General features: G+C 29.3%; 1 protein-coding gene across 1 annotated transcript in view; it reads right to left on the bottom strand.

Annotated features, from left to right (window-relative positions):
* Window positions 1-3128: 3128 nt before the first annotated feature.
* Window positions 3129-20412, bottom strand: part of LOC117177119 (putative fatty acyl-CoA reductase CG5065) — a 39959-nt gene continuing 22675 nt past the window's right edge. The window contains exons 5-7 of the mRNA XM_033367613.1: window positions 18369-18671; window positions 17819-18026; window positions 3129-4528 (exon numbers count right to left, since the gene is read on the bottom strand). Of these exons, the coding sequence (XP_033223504.1) occupies window positions 4216-4528; window positions 17819-18026; window positions 18369-18671 (824 nt within the window). The 3' untranslated portion in view covers window positions 3129-4215. The remainder of the gene's footprint in view (window positions 4529-17818; window positions 18027-18368; window positions 18672-20412) is intronic.

Below are 20412 nucleotides of genomic sequence, written 5' to 3' on the forward strand. Positions count from 1 at the left end.
ACTGGGTCGAATGTTACTACTGAATAGATTTTTTGGAGGTATTAACCAAACACCACCCTCCTGTCGTCTACGAGAAATTTCACTTTAAAATTTCGTTTGTGGCCAAAAAAGAGCGGGCACTTTTTTAATCCGTTATTTTACAAAAATTATATTATAACCTTTCCTTTTTGATTCTATTCGAGAGCCTCTCATTGTTTCGAAATTTCCTCAAAGAAAAATATTAAAAAGTGTAAAATTAACAGAATGTGCCTATCTTTTTTTTTTAATCAAAAGTTTTAGTAAAAAAAAAAAGATGCGAGATTATGAAGAAATTTGAAAGGAAAAATTTTCACTTTCCCTGGGGATCAATGATAAGATCGGTTTCGGGCATTGATTTGATCCTATCTCCGAGTTATCCAAACTTAAATAGTCCGTAAATAGTCAGTGGTGTGTGAACGTATGTGGTGTTTCACACATCGTTGAGTACCGCATCCCGTGCCCTGCACATCATCACATTCCGAGGCTACACGAGGCTAGCAGCTCTCGGAATAGCTTAATTTGTGGGTGCTTTTTTTTGCGATTCTTAGTGTAATTATTAACATGTTAACCATTTTTTTGTTATCATCAAAAGCATCGTGGGAAAATTAGTCATTAAAAGTGATTTTTTTTTATTTTCTTTCAATAAGGGTTCTTATATAACCGAAAGAAATTTGGAAAAGTTTTCTTCGATTTTCTCGGTTTACTTCGCTTCTGCTTTAGCAGTATTCTTTTAAAACAGGGAAAAACTACTCTATCTACCAAAACATTTCGTTAAAAAATTTTTAAAATTTTGTTGGGTCTACCAAATATTTTTTACTCCAGTTAATATCTAGATTCTGTGGTTGAACGAACCAAAAATGTTGTTGATTCAAACAAATCGTTTTCTGTGTGAAGATTGCTATCACAGATTACGACAAAAATATCTGTTTGATTTTAACAAAAAAAATTGTTTTAATATACTTTCAACAGTTTAAACCAAATTTTAGAGTTCAATCTCGAAAATTTTAAAATATTAATAATTCAATTTTGACTGTTTAGCTCTAAAATTGCTTAATTTTTAAAACTTTAACTTAAAGGTGCAGCAGTGATACAACGAAAATTGTTCATCTCCGGCTTAAATTCTGGAGCAAGCATGAAACTTCGTTTATTATTTTTTTTTGTTTTTACTAAAAAAAAAGTTTGCTAATTAACTAAACGGCGACCGTTTTTTGAAAATCAAATTATACAGGCAGCAACTTGAAATCACAAAGTCATTCACTCTTAAACAGGTTGTTTTTGAGAAAATAAGACGAGACGTATTTTAGTGTTGTGAGAAAAAATCATTTTCGCGAAGTTATGTGCATATTTAAAATTTGAGGATTGTTTCCCAAAAAAAGACTAGTGTTTTTCAAACCTTTAGAATTTTTGACCTAATTAAGATTTTTTCTTTTTTTCCTGGCGGTCAAACCTATTTCTTAGCATTTTGTCAAACTTTTCGTCGTTTGTAAAAATTGTTAAATTTTTTATCAAACACAAAGCAAATAATGTGGAGTTTTGAAGAAAATCGTCGTTTAATATTTGAAAAAAAAGGCCGGCATTTTGTTAATTTTCAACATTTTGTTCATTTTCCGGTAAATTTATCAAGAAGACAATTTAACCTTAGCAAATTATTCCTCTTAAACAATAAAATTTCAAATATTCATAACTTTGCAAAAATTACTTTTTTTCTCAAAACGCTCAAATACTTGCAGTCTTATTTCTTTTGAATAAATAACGTATATATAAGCCGACTGATTCTGCGAATTAAAGTTACACTACCTGTATGTTTTGAAATAGATTCGACCAAATTGTCTTTTTTTTATATGCGAGGTATGAAAAAATTGCACCTAGCAAATTTTGAAAAAAAGAGCGGGCCCTTTTTTTAATCCTTTATTTAAAAAGACAATATTATAACCTTTCCTTTTTAATTCTTTTCTAGGACCTCTCATTGTTTCGAAATTTTCTCAAAGTAAAAATATTAAAAAGTGTAAAATTGACGGAATGTTCCTACCTTTTTTTAAAAACCAAAAGTTTTGGTGAAAAAAAAAGATGCTAGATTATGAAAACATTTGAAAGGAAAAATGTTCACTTTGCCTAAATTTTCATTTGCACATGGAACTATTCTAAATATTCAAAAATTTAATGGAACAATTAACAATATCATGAAAATGTTTTCAATGTTTTTAATGTTTAAATTTGTCAGACATTGTGTTTAGGATAATAAGTTTGGAACATTTTCAAATTAAAATTACAATTTCATTATTGTGGAGTTATTATAAATAGTTCTGAAACTTGTTTAATTTTAATAACTTCCCATTTGAAAATGTATCGTTTTAAATGTTTCTCATTGAACATTGTCTAATTTCGAAGGTATTAAATTTGAAAATATTAAATCTCAAAGGCTTTTTATTTAACATTTTTCAATTAGAAACAACCATCTCAATTTAAGTTATCATTATATTAACACCTTCAGGGCTTAAATTTAGAAATTTTACAAATCTGAAAGAATTAATAATAAAATTATCCTGCAATATTTGATATCTCCCTTTGAAACTCTTGAAGTTTTTAATTTAGAAGCGTCCGATTATTAAGGATTTTGTTTTAAAATTTGTATACAATTTACTTGAATGTATTTAAAATATAATTTTCATATTACATATAATAATTGTTTCATGTGAACATGATATAGAAGAAATATTTTCTTTATAATAAATACTAATAGGTATAAGAACTATATCTTTTATCAAATCTGTTTTTTCTTCTTAAAATCACTTGCTATTACAAACATCATAAAACTAAGTCTAGGTCAATATATTTTGCAAATTTCAACCAAAAATATCAGAAGTCAAATTTCTATTTCATGACGTAAATGAAGAAATTTCTTAAGCTTATTAAAGATTATCAACTCCTGGAATAATCTCTGATCATTAAACAACATAATTGTGTTGAAATCATCTCTTAGTAACACTCTTGGATTTTTATTTTTAATACCAACTGATACTTTCGCGATATTTCTAATATTGATAAACTTCACATTATAGAGAATTTCAGAAACCTTTATTTTCAAGGAATAAGTGCATTCTAAAAGTAAGATGGACATAGCGGATTAAATTTATGTATATAGCAAGTGACACGGAGAAAATATCTTATCATTATTTAAAGTAAAAAAGCCTAATTTTTATCCTAAAAAGTGCAACCAAGTATTTCTTGAAGTTTTTGTGATGTTTTACTGCTTTGTCCGTAAATAAAATTGATTAAATCTTGCATAAAGCGCATTTACTAATATTTGGTATATGTCTATAATTCATATATATTTTCTCAGAAATACATACTTAAATAATAATACATTTTTGCTAATATCAAAACATTCTTAACAGCACTTTTTTAAGTCTATTATTATTTTACATTCGTACTCACTTTGTAATCATCCTTTCGTCTGTTTCTAGGTTAATTTCGTAACCTTTTTGAATTATCTTTTATGAAAGCTTTTAAAATTACACGTTATTAATTAAAACTTTGTTCATCTAGATTGTTTAAAATAATCACTAGACAAAACTTGCAATATACTATCAAAACGTTCATATGTTCTGCTAATCTACTTTTGTCTATAAAATAATTATTCTACTCAATAGAAAAATATATAGCAGTACCTACGTGTACCGAAAAATTGCGGCTATTGTTACCGAAATGTTGGTACAGGTAGTCCCTTTTTTAGGTTCCGCTTTTCCTACCGAAAATAACCGGCATTGGTATACCGACATTTCGTTACTCGTAGCCACGGCCTAAATACATGCGTAAATTTCACAGATAAATTGAGCATTTCCTTTCGTGTTTTCGAATATTTAATGAACTATTCTATAATTATTGTTATAAATAAAACACATAAAAGTATAAATTCACAGTACAACGCTTATCAGAAGCGGAACAAGTTTTAGTAATACATATACAGAAAAAATATGTCGTTAATCTCAGATTCCTAAAACAGTAACTAAATAACTAAATAAAAACGTATGTATAAAATATTACAGAAGTAAACTGAGGCAATAACGAGACACAAGCAGTGTCCAAAATTTTATCTTGAAGTTCAACAAAATTGATCCAGATATAGAATCTAATTTAATCCTCATAAGATTCTTTTTAATTTCAATAATTAATCAATTCTAAAGGACACACATTTTCTCAAGTTTTGATGCTTGCTGTGTAAGGCTCTCGAACTTCAGTCAAAGTTTTAATTGGTGCCATCCAAGAGTACAAGCACCAGGCAAATAAAATACCAAAAGCTATCCTGACAAAAACGTCTGCGATGTATAAATACTTAAAAACGCGTCTTGCACGAGGCAAAGTTGAAGGATCGTCATTCAAACAATACTTTCTAGTACCTAGGATGTAGGTTAATATGTATTCGTTCCAACAAATAGCCTTGGTGTCCATGAAAAAGATTTCTCTGTCAGATGAACTTAGACTGCTCTGCAAACTCTTTATGGTATCATTGCTGAAAAGCAAATATTGAATTAGTTAATATGTGAGACAAGACATTTTAAATGTATTAACTTTCTAGTCGGGTACTTTTTTTGTGACCTCTACCCTCCAGCTTTTGTTGAATAAAAGAAACCGCAGACTAAATCTGTAAATTTTTAGTAATTCAAAAAACTATTCGCTGAATCCGACTTTTAAATCATGGTGTCATTTGCCGTTTCAAATGAAATAAGACGACACTTATTTTACCTTTTAGGTAAAAAAATCATTTTCGCGAAGTTTGGAGTATTTGAAATCTTATGGTTGTTTTTAAAAAAAAGTACACCATTTTTTAAACCCTTTATAAATCTTCACTCAAAAACGACACCTTTTTATTTTTAATAATTTTGCTGTTAAATTTGGACTTCAGTAAGAGAACCATCGGGGGAGTTTTATGCGCACTAACCCTTTTTTTGTGGCCAAGAGAGTTTTTTTCGGAAAATTCAATTCTTATATTTTTCCTACAGGCAACAAAATATTCGACAAATCGATAGAAAAAAAACTGTGATAGATCTAAAATTTTCTACAAAAAATACGTATTACTCTTTTCTGATATCTTCCATCGTTCGTGAAAAAGTAATAAAATTCAATTAAGGGTCTGATTTTTAAATTGGAATTTATAATTTAAATATTTCTTTAATATCATAGTATGAACATGAGACGATTATTATATGTAATAAAAAAGATCTAAATTTTAATACATAAAATTAAATTATAGAAAATTGTATTATTTACTACTGAAAGTTCTTGAAATTAAGCAACTTAAAAGTGAAACGCTAAAAATTGTAGAAGCATTTAAAAACAACATATGCTGAATAGTTGAACAATTTTAATTTAAAAATGTTGATAGTTTCAAATGCCAATATTAGAAATTGCAGGACAATTTGACTTTTAAATCTTTCATATTTGTAAGATTTCTATAGTTATTCTTATATTTGGATAGTTTAAAATAAAATCATTACAAATTGAAATCGTTGTTTGTAATTAAACAATTTTAAATTAAAAGCTTTTCAGATTGCATAATTTCAAATTCGAAGCATTTAAAACTTACTACACAATCTTCAATGTGAAAAACGACACATAGTAGGAGAGTTATTTTTCCAAAAATCGAATTTTCACATTTTTCTTATAAAAAAACAAATATTTGACAAAATGCTAAAAAAATTTTGTTCATTTTAAAATATTCTTCAAAAAATATGTCTTACTCATTTACGATATCTTGCATCGTTCGCGAAAAAGTGTTCAATTAAATCCAACATTAACTGCCCGTCTGAATTCTAAAAACATGCAAATTTAACTTCATAGAAAAAAAAACAATTTTTTATATTATCCAATTTTTTGTTTAATTTTTGCTTATACGAAGAAGATATTGTACAATTTTTATGTATGCTGAATAAATTGTTATGTCTATGGGAATTTTTTTCTAAAAATGGAATTATTTAACTCTTTTTGCGAACGATTCATAAAGTCATAATCATAAAAGATTAAAAGATATTTTTTGTAAAACATTTTAAAATAAGCAGATTTTTTCTTTGAATTTTTCTAATCTGTCGTTTTTTGTAAGAATAATGAGAAAATTCAATTTTTCGAGAAAAAATTCTCTTCGCCAGAAAAGTAGTTTGTACCACACGAAACTCAAAAGGTTTCTTCATCATTCGAGTATTCATTTAGCAAAAAAAATGTGAGCAAAAAAAAGTTAATAATTTTTAGAAAATATATTTTCAATATTTTCGGATAAACCTTGGCCATTTTGTTAATTTCTAACATTTTGCTCATTTCTCTTGAAATTTGAAAGAGGTCAATTAACCTCGCCAGAGTCAAATACTCATAACTTCGCGAAAGTGATTCTTTTCTTGAAACGCTAAAATACATGTCGTCTTATTTAATTCCCTTGAAAAATAACATTATTTAAAAGGGCGAATAATTCAGTAACTATAAGTGGCAGTGAATGCATGATAGAAAATGGATTCGGTTTGGTTTATTCTGATTAAGATTTTTTTTAACATTTTCTTAAAATGGCTTTATTATTGTTTATTAGTTTTTTCTTAATTTTACTGATATATAAGGAAGAAGTACTACATAATTTATATTGTGAGATAAACAAATTTTTCCTTTAATTTTTGTCGGAGAAGAAAAACATACTGAATGCATTGTTTTTAAATGACTTTATCTACCTTCTGAAGTAATTTTTAGTTGAAAAAAAGTATAGCTTTGTTATTTATTTTAAAATGCAAAATTTTGTTGAAGAAAAAGGAAATCAGGTAAAGGTCCTAATAATCCTGAAACTTGGCTCTAATTTAAATATACATGTTGTTGAAAATATGCTAAAAGTATCATTTAATGATAAAATCTATTTATTTTTAGCTGAATATAAACGTCCGAACAGTCCGTACGCATATGGATGTTTATAATAAGGTCGTCTCTAGACGTACGGACCTGGCAAGGGGGCAGAGGGAGTAGTTTGGGATCGGACATATAGACACTGCCTTTATTTTAAACATTTAAAGTATCAAATGGAGTTTTGATTAACTTAAAAGTATCTAATTATACCGACATTTCGGTACAGATATGGTTGTCTACACAAAAATCCGTCTATTCGTAGGGAAATTTCGGTACGAATAGCACCTTTTCCAGCTTCCCCCATTCGTACCAAAAAATCCGCCCATTTTTACCAAAATTTCGTTACACATATAGCCACGGCCCAATTTAAAACTACAGTGAAACACTTCAATAGCCCTCCCTTCTATAGCCATTCCAAGAATTGACGGCGCGCTGTAGGTAGGTATAACAGGAACTGCGCGGGGGCCGCGGGGTCTGCGCTTGTCACTCAGGCAGCAGTCAAGCGTGAATAAACAAAAGCGGAGCGGGCTACAATGAGTTAGTTCACACTCACCGTCAGCCCCAAAATCAGCGCTAAGAGTTTCACTGTATATATAACGCAATATGACGCAAGAAAGTTGGCTTTACAATTACTGACAAGGGATGGTCCCCAGGTGATAAGCACCTGAAGAAACCTTATTAGGCGGAAGATGTTCCTTGTGATACCCACAAAAAAGATTGACCGATCCTAACCCCTACCTTTTCGATATTTCTGAGCCCCGACTCTCCAAAAGTCTTGAATTTCGCATTTTTTACACTACCTTTGTACTCGCATAATTAAAGAAGTATTAACTCAGGCTCGGAATTCTTTATGAAGGTGGTGCAATAGCAGAAAACTAAGGTCAGAATCGTGCAGAGCAACCCCGAAAATATAAAAAATGACCATGCAACACATTACTATAAAAGATTTGGTGAGAAAGATAAAAGATAAGTTACAACCAATCTAATCGCACTGCGTGAGAAAAGTAGCATAAAACATTGCAAAAATTCAAGACTTTGAGAGTCGGGGCTCAAAAATATCGAAAAAGTAGGGGTTAGGATGGGTCAATTTTTTTTGTGGGTACCACAAGGAACATTTTCCGCCTAATAAGGTTTCTGAAGGCGCTTATCACCTGGGGACATTCCCTTGTGAGACAGTTGCCTTAATGGTTTGTTAAATTTTGTATTCATACTATTCATAATTTCTATTGATACGAATCCCATGCAAAGGGTATTCAAAGATGTTAAAATCCTTTCTGTGAAATGATAAACTTTGGTATTTTCATAAAAACATTTAAAGTTACTTTACTATCTATTAAAATATTATTATGAAACTAAGGTGGAGTTTTTACATTTTAAGACTGGTTTTCATGTAGGAAATAAAAATAATGCGCAAAATCCAAAGTGCAATAAGAAATTTTCATCATTTGATATACATATAAAATGATTCCTATGCAAATATTCCGCCATCATTAACCTACTGACATAACGACCTATGTTTCACACTTAGTTGGCGAAATAAACAAACATTTACGTAAAGGATATGGGATACCAACCATTGAACGTAAATTATTTCCTGGACATTATAGTCGCTCAATTTACTATTGCTCAAATGGTCAGTTTCAGAAAACATCATGAGGTGGATCATTACAATGCAAATCTTTGATTAAAGAAATTTACCGGAGAAAATGTGTTCCAAGTATAAATATTAAATGGCATTCTGCAATCTTCGTAAATGTCAGTTATTTCAGTTCAACCTATTGAACAATTTTAATTACTTTCATTTACATGCGTAGTTTGAAATTCCTGATCTTACTTCCTAATTCAACATATTTTTATTTTCGCTTTAGAATTATCTATACGGTATACTTTGTTGAAGCCTGACTTTCGTTATAAAAATTTGCAATCACTTTAAAAGAAAATAAAGAATATCATTTAAATTTAAAGTGGGCAAATTATCCATTTTCAAATAACTTAGGTTCAAATGTTTAATTCAGTGGCGTATCTACAATCGTGTAGGCCCCGCCGCAGAAGTGTTCAGGAGGCCCCTCTTATAAAATTAAAAAACAAACAGCGTATAAGTATAGCTGAAATACATTTTAAAAAATTAAATATCTCACATAGTTCTTTTTATAATATATTAAAAATTATATTTTATGTTAGACAATTTATATTATACGTTATTCATAGTCCTGACTTAAGAATTAGTATTGCTCCGTTAAAAAAACGTTCTGCACGTCGCTATATTGCAATTCGTCTCGCTTTCATTTTGACAAACTTATTAATACCAATTTCAATATCCATATGTATCATCGATATGCATCATCAAGTTCGATTGCCAGTAGAGATAGATTTAAGAATCGACTTTGATGCATTCTATTTAGTAAATAGGATTTTATCATTTTTAATTTGCTGCACGTCCTTTCGCAAGTTTTTAGACTGTAACATGCAGAGTTAAATAAATTCTTAAGGGGTTACTTCTGAAAAATCGCTTTCCATGAAGCTGTATTTAATGAGTGAAGTGCGGAAAACATCGTTTACTGTTGATGTCTCATTGAACCTGTTACTATTTAAAAATGGGACAAAGTTGACGAATTGCAAGGGAAATTATTTTTTGAAATCCTCATGATATCGAATCTGTAATTTCTCTGTAAACTTTGTTTTCACAATGTCTAATAAGGCCTTAGACACCTTAAGATGTGATTAAAGACATTGATTTTTAACAATACTTAACTAATATCAAAATGCTTCTTACGCTTTGGTTGCCGTTTTTCGACAAAGAATGATTCAATACCCCATTTTTGAGATGTTTATGTAGCTCCTTCCCTACACTTTTCACACCCAAGTCTGTACTTTTTCGAATGTTTCCTTGCAGTGTTTGAAATTTTAAGTGCACGACTCAAATCTATATTTTCTGCTTGAAGTAAGTAATTTTAAGAAAACATTTTATTGCTTTAGTATATTAGAAAGCATTGTGCACATCATTATAAATTCAAACTTCACCACATTTTTTTAATTATAGCTGCTTGTAGCTGCATTAATACATAACATTACGTTTTTTCATTAGCCGAGAACATTTCGGAATATTTCAGATATTTAAAAAAGGATCTAGATAATTTTAAATAAGATTTGTTTATTTCCGGAGAGATTACACAATTTTAGGAAAAAATTAAAGCGGTTTAGAAGATTGTTTATCTATTTTAAAATTTTTAAATTCAGAAATATCTTTTAAACTAACTTAAATTACCCCTAAAATTGTCTTCAAAACCTTGAGATTTGTTTCTGGTAATTTTGTAAATCTTATGTGATATTTTAAAATCTTTTTAGGTATTTTCTTAAAATAGAAAATTGTTAAAAATTCTGAATTAAACATAATGTAGAATGATTTCGAGTAGTAAATTTTGTTAAAAAAGTCGTGTCAATATTTAAAGAATTTTTATTCGTAAGCAATCCATGATCAATTTAAAAGAAATGGGAAGGAAAAAATTAATTGTGTAAACATTGCCATAAAGCTTTTAGCAGAATTTACTACTCATCACAATAATAGAATATTAGGTTTAATTCGTAAAATAAGGTTTCAAAATATTTGTTGGAAAAAGGATTGTTCGAGCAAATAATATTTGTTCAAATAATTAAAAAATGTTTGATATATTCTTTCAAATTTCTATAATTCAAATAAATAATTATTTTAAAATTCACAAGAATGTAAAACATTGAAATTAAAACATAATTTTTTCAATGGCCGTAAGGGGCCCCCTCACAGGAGGAGGCCCCCCGCAATGCGGGGTTTCGCAGTAACGAAGTTACGCCAGTGGTTTAATTGTTTATCAAGAGAATAAGCTGAAAATTATTATTGACATTCGCTGCTCAGCATGATCATAGCATATTTGCTTATTCGAGGTGTCATACCAGCAATTACCGGCAAATGAGGAAAAAACTATAATTCTTTAAGTTCTTACTATATTAATTTGTATTTCTTTTCAAAAAAAAGGTTAAATATTTAATAATAAAAAACAGTTAATTAAAAGTGATGCAGAGCAGACGACAAAAGTGAACAAAAGTTTCGAAAGTCTCGAAACTGCGACATTTTCGGCAGGATTTTCAAAGTACCATAATGCAAATTTCGGAACTTTCTACTTAATCAATGGAACTGAAATTAATTAATTTAAAAATTTGCATAAGGTAATTTTAAAATCACGCCAAAAAAATAGTTGTTTTGAGACTTTTGTCATTTGCCCTTTATATTATATATGATGTATTACATTATTTAAAATATTTTATTATTCATTCACAAAAGTTTAAACAATGATAAATTTAATGTCTGTATAATGTTTTTATCGTCATTAATTAATAATTTTCATTATAATCTCTATTAGAACATGTTCGCTATACATTTATCACGATTTGAGATTTGTAGACTTGTCCATTTCTTAATGAAATCAGAAAAGTAATTAGCCCAAGTGCGAAGTCACATACGGCCCAACATTGGCCCATAGTCGGTAAAAATATTGCCGAAGCTCGGCTGCCACTATCGCGCCAATGACGGAATGATAACTATGGCCTGCACTTGGCAGCCAAGGTTTGGCTGCCATTGTCGGCCCAACACTAGGTACCAGTATTGGACAAAACCTGGCTGCCATCGTCGCGCCATTGCCGGATTGATAATATGGCCTTGACTTGGCAGCCAGGGCTTGGCTGCCATTGTCGGCCCAACACTGGCTACGGTCTAAGGATATGACAAAAAAGATATTTAAAAAGTAAATATTAATTGATTGCGAGTACTTTGAATATAAATATTAATGGCCCTGTTTAGATTGAATACATATATTTCATTTTGAACATTATATTACGAATAAAATTTCTAACGCTACGGGGTATCGAACCTACATCTATATACCTAAATCTATTGCCTAGCAGTCGGACATGCTAACCACTCCGCTAAGCCGACAAGTTGAAACTCTGTGAAAAAGTCATCCTCGTAAGCTGCAGTTCAGAAAAGTTAAAGAACCAAATTTAAAGCTCTCTTTTTTTAATTATTTATTATTATGCGACGAAATGTGAACAGGAATATCAATACAATAATTTTAAAATAAATAATTCAAATCGATTACAATTTTTCTTCGCGTGATATTCCATTTTTTCCGTTGTAGCCTGCTTTATAACTTTTTGCATTGACAGGGAATGTAATTTTTCATAAACATTAAAAAATTTGAATGACAGAACTTGAAAAATTTCATCGTGAACTTTGACAATTTTTCAATAAATTTTATTTATCTTTCGTGTAAGATTTATTTATTAGTTGATAAAACTGAGACTTGGTGAAACAAAGTGCCGATTCTGGGACAAGCATCGGTGGAGAATCGGCAAATATAATTAGCCAATTTAGACTGCCAGCACTGGCTCAACACTGGGCCGATTAAAGTGCTGATATTGGCCCAATAACTTTAGCCGACCTTTGGCTACCAAAATTGTACGAACACTGAGCCGTGTATTCAGCTCCGGCATTTCGCAATTGGGAGGTAATATACAAAGTTTTATAATTAAATTATTGCTTAATCAGCGCCCGGCCAGCTACCGTCTGAGCATTTGATCACAAAATTTGCTGCACCAGTGCTAGCCCGGACTATTTCCACACGGAGATAGTGATCTCAAAATATACAAAACTTAAAGTCAGCATCACTACTTCAAATTGTAAAAAGAAAAATTACTAGAAAGAGCAGCTTCAATAACTATTTGAAATAGTACAGTTGAACATCTAAGCTGCATAACTGAGGGCGCTACAATAGGGGCACGCCTTCAAAAATCATAAATTCATAAAAAAAAATCAAGAAGGTTATAAGTAACGAAAAGAAATAAATATTTATCGTTGGGGGCAAAGTAATGCGCTTGTGTGCGATACATCAGTCACATCAGTGACACAGCAAGCAAAGAATTCTGAGTTTCACTTTTGAAAATGAGTTTGATCTCCTTTTTCGCATTGCCATAAGTAAGCAAATAAGTCCAGTGGCATAACTAGAAATGTGTAGGCCCCCTCCGCAAAATTTTAATGATTAAGATCGTACTTCGTTGAGTCACCAGGTTCACATATTATATTATATGGACGAATTGAAAAAATTGAATAATGCATTTTTGTAATATAATTTTTTGATACAATAATTGGAAAATAATTTTTAATAAATGAGTAGTTAAAATTTACTTCCAATGTTAACGTGGTAATAATTTTTTCAAATTTTTGGCATATAAATTTGTCGAAATATTATTATTTAATAAAAAAAAAATTTCTTATTTTTTCAGAATTTAAGCAAAAAAAGTCTATCATACTACTATGATATCGCGATCTTTAATTTTCTTTTTCTCGGAACCGAATAATTGGTTTGTGTCAAATATTTTTTATTCTAATTCAGCATCCATATATCTCGGAAGAAATCTTTTATTAAAAAAAAAAAAATCGATTTTGAATCACTATTCAAAACGGTAGGTATTCGCTTGAACTAAGTCACAATTGAGCTAAAGCCCATTTGAACTAAAACAGTTGAATAACGCTTAATATTTTTGGCCTGTAGATAAATAGAAGATAGATGGAGTGTTAGTTGTTTTAAATGGTAGAGTTAATTTCAATTTGTGGCGTTATGTGGCGCGGCGTGTACAATCCTTGTTGATTAAATTTAAATCTTGTGACAGGCAGTGAAAATAGAAAATAAGGGACCTTATTGTGCTCATGTCAAATTATTATTTTCGAAAATACTTCATTAATAAATTGTCCAGGGTTCGTAACAATAAAAGTGTAAATAATTTACTTAGTTAATATTAACAATAGTTGAATATAGTTTACAAATTTGAAAAATGTATTCAAATTGAAAGCATGTTAAATAATATCGTTTCGAACCTTTATATTTTACAACTGTTCAGAAAACGTGATAATTATAAGTGCTTTCTGATTGAAAATATTAAAAACCGTAGAGTTAAAACTTGAAGTGTTAAAAATTAAAGTCTTATCAATGAATCAATCATTGTGGTCTCGAAATAGTTTTGAGGTTAGATTAAGACAAATATTTTTTCGCGCAAAAAACCCTCTTTCATTAACTATTCTTTTATTATGATTGCCATGAGCCCAAATGATTAATATTTTCATTCGTTGCGAAACTTCTTTCATCTTTCTGAAACATTTTCGATCTCAAATATTTAAATTATTTTTAACATTTTAAACCAATTTTCTCAAATCTTTTGCAAGGTTTAAAATCTCTGAAATAGTTTGAAATCCTTTAAAATATTTTTTTTAATAATTTAAATCTTTGCATATCATTTCAAAATATTTACAATCTTTCTGAAATGACAATGAAATTTTATTATTCTCTTGGAATGTTGAAAATATTTTGGAATATATCAAATCAATGCAAAATACTTGAAAATCTTCCAAAGGTTTTGAAACAATGCCCTGATATTAACATTATATTCTGATTATATTCTGATATTAACATTAAATTAACATTAGGAAATTTTAAATTTTCGGAAAATTGAAGTCATGTTCCAGAGTTACATCGAACATCGCCAAGTTTCTTAGGGATTTAAGAGGATTGTCTAAAAAATAAAACCATACTAATAACTTTTATTTCCAACCCAGCCCACCTTCCCCGCAGAGCCCCAAATATGACCCAAAAATTGAAAAACTACATTTTCACGTATTATTGTTACTTTTTAGAAATTCCCGTCGTCTTTTTCAAACAAATAATGACTCAGGAACAATTTGAATACTTACCATGACTTTTTGAACCATTGTTAATTGTTTAAACAAAACTTAATTATTTAAACAATTATTTATTCTCAAAAAATGTAAAAAAAGATCGTCTTTTCTGATGTAAATGTAATTCTTTGTCATTGTTTGGGGTAGTACTTTTTTTTAAACATTATGTAATTATTGAAACAATTAATTATTGTTTATTTTCAAAATTTCTAAAAACGGAGCCAGAGATGTCTACTTTTTTAAATTAGTATCCTGTGCTACATTTGGTTGAATAATTACATAATATTGAAACATTTCTTATAAAGTTTGAACAAATTTATATTTGTTGAAAGATTTTTTATTTGCTCATGCAGTTATTTTTCGATAATGAAAGCAATGAAATAAAATAGAAAACATATAATTATTTACGATTTGGAAAGTATTTTTGGAAAAGTAATTATTCAAACAAATTATATTTGTTTAGATAATTAAAAAGTGGTAAACGTATTCTTTCTACACACTAAAAATAATTTGTTGTGTACTACTCCAAATAATTACATTTCAATCAGAGAGTGCGATTATTTTTTAACATTTTTTTGGAATAAATAATCCTTAAAATAATATAAATTATTCGATTGAACCCTGGAAAATGAGTTCAATTTTTCAAAAATTCCAAATTTTCCCATGTTAATTAAATATGATTTTTAAGTGCCCGTTGACACGTCATAATATTCGAATTTCGAAAAACCAAAAATTATGGATTTTCTTTCTCTGGAAATAGAAACTTGAGGGGGGGGGGGTCTTTTTCTATAGCTTGAAAATAATTGCTTTGAACACCCTAGTGTACACTCAACAGTGCGATTGTCTACTTCTTTATCATGTGTTTCAAAATTTTTATGAAATTCCAGTGATTTATATCGAAGCTTCTCGGCGATTGAGGACGTGGACCTCTAGCGGAAGACGATTTCGTTCACGAGTTCTGTAGATTCGGTGGATCAAATTTCCATTCAGCTGCTTGCTTAGATTACAAAGTATTTTAAGTAATGAAAAAATTTCAGAACGATTCCGATTTCCAAAAAAAATATTTTAAACATGTTAGAATACCTTTACAAAGAGTAAAAATATATACGAATAGTTAAAAATATACCACATACTACATATTTCAAAAAGATAAAGAAAATGTTACAATAATTTAAAACATTTCACAACGATTGAAAATATTAAAATGATTTTGCAAAGAATAAAAATATTGGAAAAGATTCAAGAAATATTTCATGTATCGAAAACTGTTTCAAAACCTTTGGAAGATTTTTAAGTATTTTGCATTGATTTGATATATTCCAAAATATTTTCAACATTCCAAGAGAATAATAAAATTTCATTGTCATTTCAGAATAATTGTAAATATTTTGAAATGACATGCAAAGATTTAAATTATGAAAAAAATATTTGACAGGATTTCAAACTATTTCAGAGATTTTAAACCTTGCAAAAGATTTGAGAAAATTTTTTAAAACGTTAAAAAGAATTTAAATATTTGAGATTGAAAATGTTTCAGAAAGATGAAAGAAGTTTCGCAACGAATGGAAATATTAATAATTTGGGCTCATGACAATAATAATAAAATAATAGTTAATGAAAGAGGATTGTTTGCGCGAAAAATTATTTGTCTTAATCTAACCTCAAAACTATTTCGAGACGACAATGATTGATTCATTGATAAGACTTTAATTTTTAATGCTTCAAGTTTTAATTCTACGATTTTTAATATTTTCAATCAGAAACCACTTATAATTATCACGTTTTCTGAATAGCTATTAAATATAAAGGTTCAAAATAATATTATTTAACATGCTTTCAATTTGAATACATTTTTCAAATTTGTACACTATATTCAACTATTGTTAATATTAACTGAGTAAATTATTTAAACTTTTATTGTTACGTACCCTGGACAATTTATTTATGAAGTGTTTTCGAAAATAATAATTTGACATGAGCACAAGTTCCCTTATTTTCTATTTTCACTGCCTGTCACAAGATTTAAATTTAATCAACAAGGATTGTACACGCCGCGCCACATAACGCCACAAACTGAAATTAATTCTACCATTTAAAACAACTAACATCCCATCTATCTTCTCTTTTTCTACAGACCAAAAAGGGCTTTAGTTCAATTGTGACTTAGTTCAAACGAATACCTACAATTTAAAACCAAGTTTTAAAACCTATGAAGTTTTAATCTTAAAATTTTTGGTCGATTTTCTCGAAATTGGCTAACTTTTTAAAATCAAACTTTATTAATCTGTATTCAGACATTTATTGTCTCGAGACCATGTCTTAATTTTTATTTTTAACTGAAATTTGAATTTTTGTATGGCAATCCGCAGCCGATCCTCTTCCTATTTTAATTTAGTGTCACTTTGAGCCTGTCAAATTTCACATAAATTTATTTGAACCTAAAGAACTTCTTTTAATCCGACTTTCTTGGCCTCAATTTAGGAAAACTCTAGTTCGAGGGTGGACTTCTGTCTCCACTTTAAATAAACATTTCGATTTTACATTTGATATATTATTACGTTGTTTAAACTATTCTTTATTTATCTATTAGTTATATAAATAATTGCTAAGTTTTCAATCAAGTGAGACTATTATTGGATTATTGGAAACACTACTATTGGAATTGTTCATGCTACTTTTTTAAAAAGTCATTTTAACTATCCTGAACGCAAATAGTAATTTGATCCACTTTTTTCCGTGTATGATTTCTATTCAGTTGAAATATATATTATGATAATCAAAAAGTAGAAAGATTATTTTAGAATTAAGGTTTTGAAAAATCACTTGAAAGTCTGCCCAACATGTTTTTCGTTCCATTCCACAAAGTTGCTATTTTATAGGTTAAAAATTCAACAATTCAAATCATGCAGAAGTTAATAAAATGTAATTCATCAATTTGTCATCTTAACACATATTACAGTTTAAAATAGAAATTTTGTAAAATTAGTCTTAAACATTGAACCCTCTTTGAAACATTAATTACTTATAACAGCTCATGGTAAACGACAATTAGATTTTCTCCGCGCACTGCATTTCAGTAAGCTTAAAGTTGACTTAAAAATAAATATGGATAGCAATTTGTAAATCATATGTATCATAAAAAATTTTGTTGAAAAATGATAAGCTTACCGAAATGTCCATTCCTTTGTTGTGTAATACTGTAATAATTCGAGACCCGTAGCAACTCGTTCTTGTACTTTCACGAGGAAGGGTTTATTTCCGGTAACAATAAACAAAGCATCTAATAAATAGGCAGGAATAATGTGCAGAAATAGTACAGAAAGCCAGTGAATGAATTTCGAAGTTGTGAAGCCGCCTCCAGGATACCATAAAGGTCCTAACAAAATTGATTACATTGTTAATTATTTTTATCAAAAATTGATTACCTATATCATTACTTTTATCATCAATATTATTTATTTCAAACTAATTCAAACAAATCATCATATAATCCATCATATATTTTAATATTTTGTTACAAAAATGTATTGCCCGGTTACGATTCTCTGATTGGAATACTAAATTTTTAACAAATTTTTAATGAATACTCTCTTGGACGCAGTCACCTTACTTTCATGAAATCTAAATTTTAAAAGAAGCAAGTTCCATTTTACTTTTAATATCGATTAAAAATATTTCATCCTCTTTTTATTTATTTATATTAAAAATGTTTACGAACCTGAGAATGGATTCTCAAGCGCATGTTTTCTGCCAGTTTCGAGAGCAAATCTCCAAGAAACTGGATTTTCTCCACTTTCAGTAATATTCATGAAAATTGGTTTAGTTGGTTGTTCAAGGCCAACTTTCCAAGCGAGAGCAATTGTTGCATTTACTACCATATCGCATGGCATTATATCTGTGAGGTAGTCTGCATTGCAAAGCATGGATCGAATTACTCCTTTTCCAGCTGCTATCATTAAACCAGTTGGTCCATTCATATTTTCTACCCATCCTGGGGTTGGTTCTTTCCAAGAGGCAGTAACTGAAAGTCATTATTTTTTAATTAAATCTTTACACCACCATGAGAATCTTTTCAAATTTTTAATTTACAAATTTCAAAATTAAACAGCCCAGGTAGCACAAAAAAATCGGTGAAGATTTCCTAAAACTGCGGCAATGCAAGGTTCGGAAAATTGCATTAAAAGATTAATGCAAGGTTTTTTTCAAATAATAAAATCTCCGCTTGTCAGGGAATATTGTACGGTAATGTTCAGGACAGTTTGGGAGATTTATATAAGTTGATCCGATGCGAAGTACTAATCTATAGCACCCACATCTGCGCAGTAGTTTTTTTTCTTACTTCTTCAATTACCATGGTACTTACTTTCCACGACTATTTTTCATATACAAACAGATTCAAACAAAAAAACTTTTAGTTTTTTTTTTAATTTGATGTTTTTTTGTTAATATAGAAAATACACATGATGTATACCTTCCAAGGTATTCCAGTTCGGCCATAAAAACTTTTGCGCACCCTGCAATATTCCCTGGCAAGAGGACACTTTCTTGGTTGAACGGACCTTGTGTTAACTTTTTAATGCAATATTCCGAACCTTGCATTTGCAGTTTCAGGAAATCGTCACCGAATTTTGTGTGCTCTCTGAGAATGTCGAAAATTGAATTATAAAGTGAAAATTTTACAAGGTTATCTTTAAGCATCCAGAATTCCCAAAATGCAAACTAAGTCAGTTAGATATTCGCACCCAGTACATATCTTTAAATTAAATTATTTAAAAGCCAAGATTTCTTTATTAAAATTACATCAATACTCCTCCGCATCTTTCTAGAAATGTCATTATTTAGCATAAACATGAACGCTTAAGTTCCTTAAATCGACTCGCGTTTTTAATAGAAAAGCAATTTTGCTCACGGGACCAAAGCGATTTTTTCGAAAAATGTTTTTTTTTTTATGATTGAAAATTGGGCGTCTTTTTGCGCCTGTAACATTGAACACGCCAGGTAACACTGTACGGCCAGGTAAGGCCGTATCGATCAGAAGCTATAACCTGCAAGTTGAATTGCCTCATTTTATTTCATCAGGAATACTATCGATAATACCAATACTAGTAATAAAATAATAATGTCGGCACATACTACGGTGGTAATAGGAACCTTGAATTAGGACGCAGTCAAAGAAATTTTTTAAGTTAATAAACGTTTTTCATGTTGATCATTTCGAAGTGAATTCAAATTACGACACATTAAAATTATTTAAGTTAAAATTGAGTTCCAGTCAATTTAGCAAGAATTTAATTGAATTTTCATTCCATGTTTACATAAATTCCAATACATTTATTCAAAGTTAATTGTACTGATTTACAATTTCTAAGTTAATTGAACATTCCGACTAAATTCAAATTAAGTCATAGAGAATTAAAAGTGAACTCAACGATTTGAAGTAAATTCAAGTGAATTGATTTTAAGTAAAATACAATTTCAGTTAATTTAACAGGCAGTCAAGTGAATTCAACAGAATTCTGGTGAAAACGAAAAGAAATAAAATTATGTTTCTGTGAATTATACATAATAAATTCATAATTCAAAATGAATTAAACTCTAGTCAAAGTGAATTAAACATAATTTAACTGTATTCGAGTTAATTCAAATTGAATTGCAGTGAATTTTAGTCAATTGCACTGAATTAAAGTGAATCAATTATGATGTTAAAGGTGAAAATTCAAATGTGTTTAAAATTAGGATTAAAAGTAAAAAATATATAGATA

This window comes from Belonocnema kinseyi, chromosome 7 (genome assembly GCF_010883055.1).
Source record: "Belonocnema kinseyi isolate 2016_QV_RU_SX_M_011 chromosome 7, B_treatae_v1, whole genome shotgun sequence".
Taxonomy (NCBI): Eukaryota; Metazoa; Arthropoda; class Insecta; order Hymenoptera; family Cynipidae; genus Belonocnema; species Belonocnema kinseyi.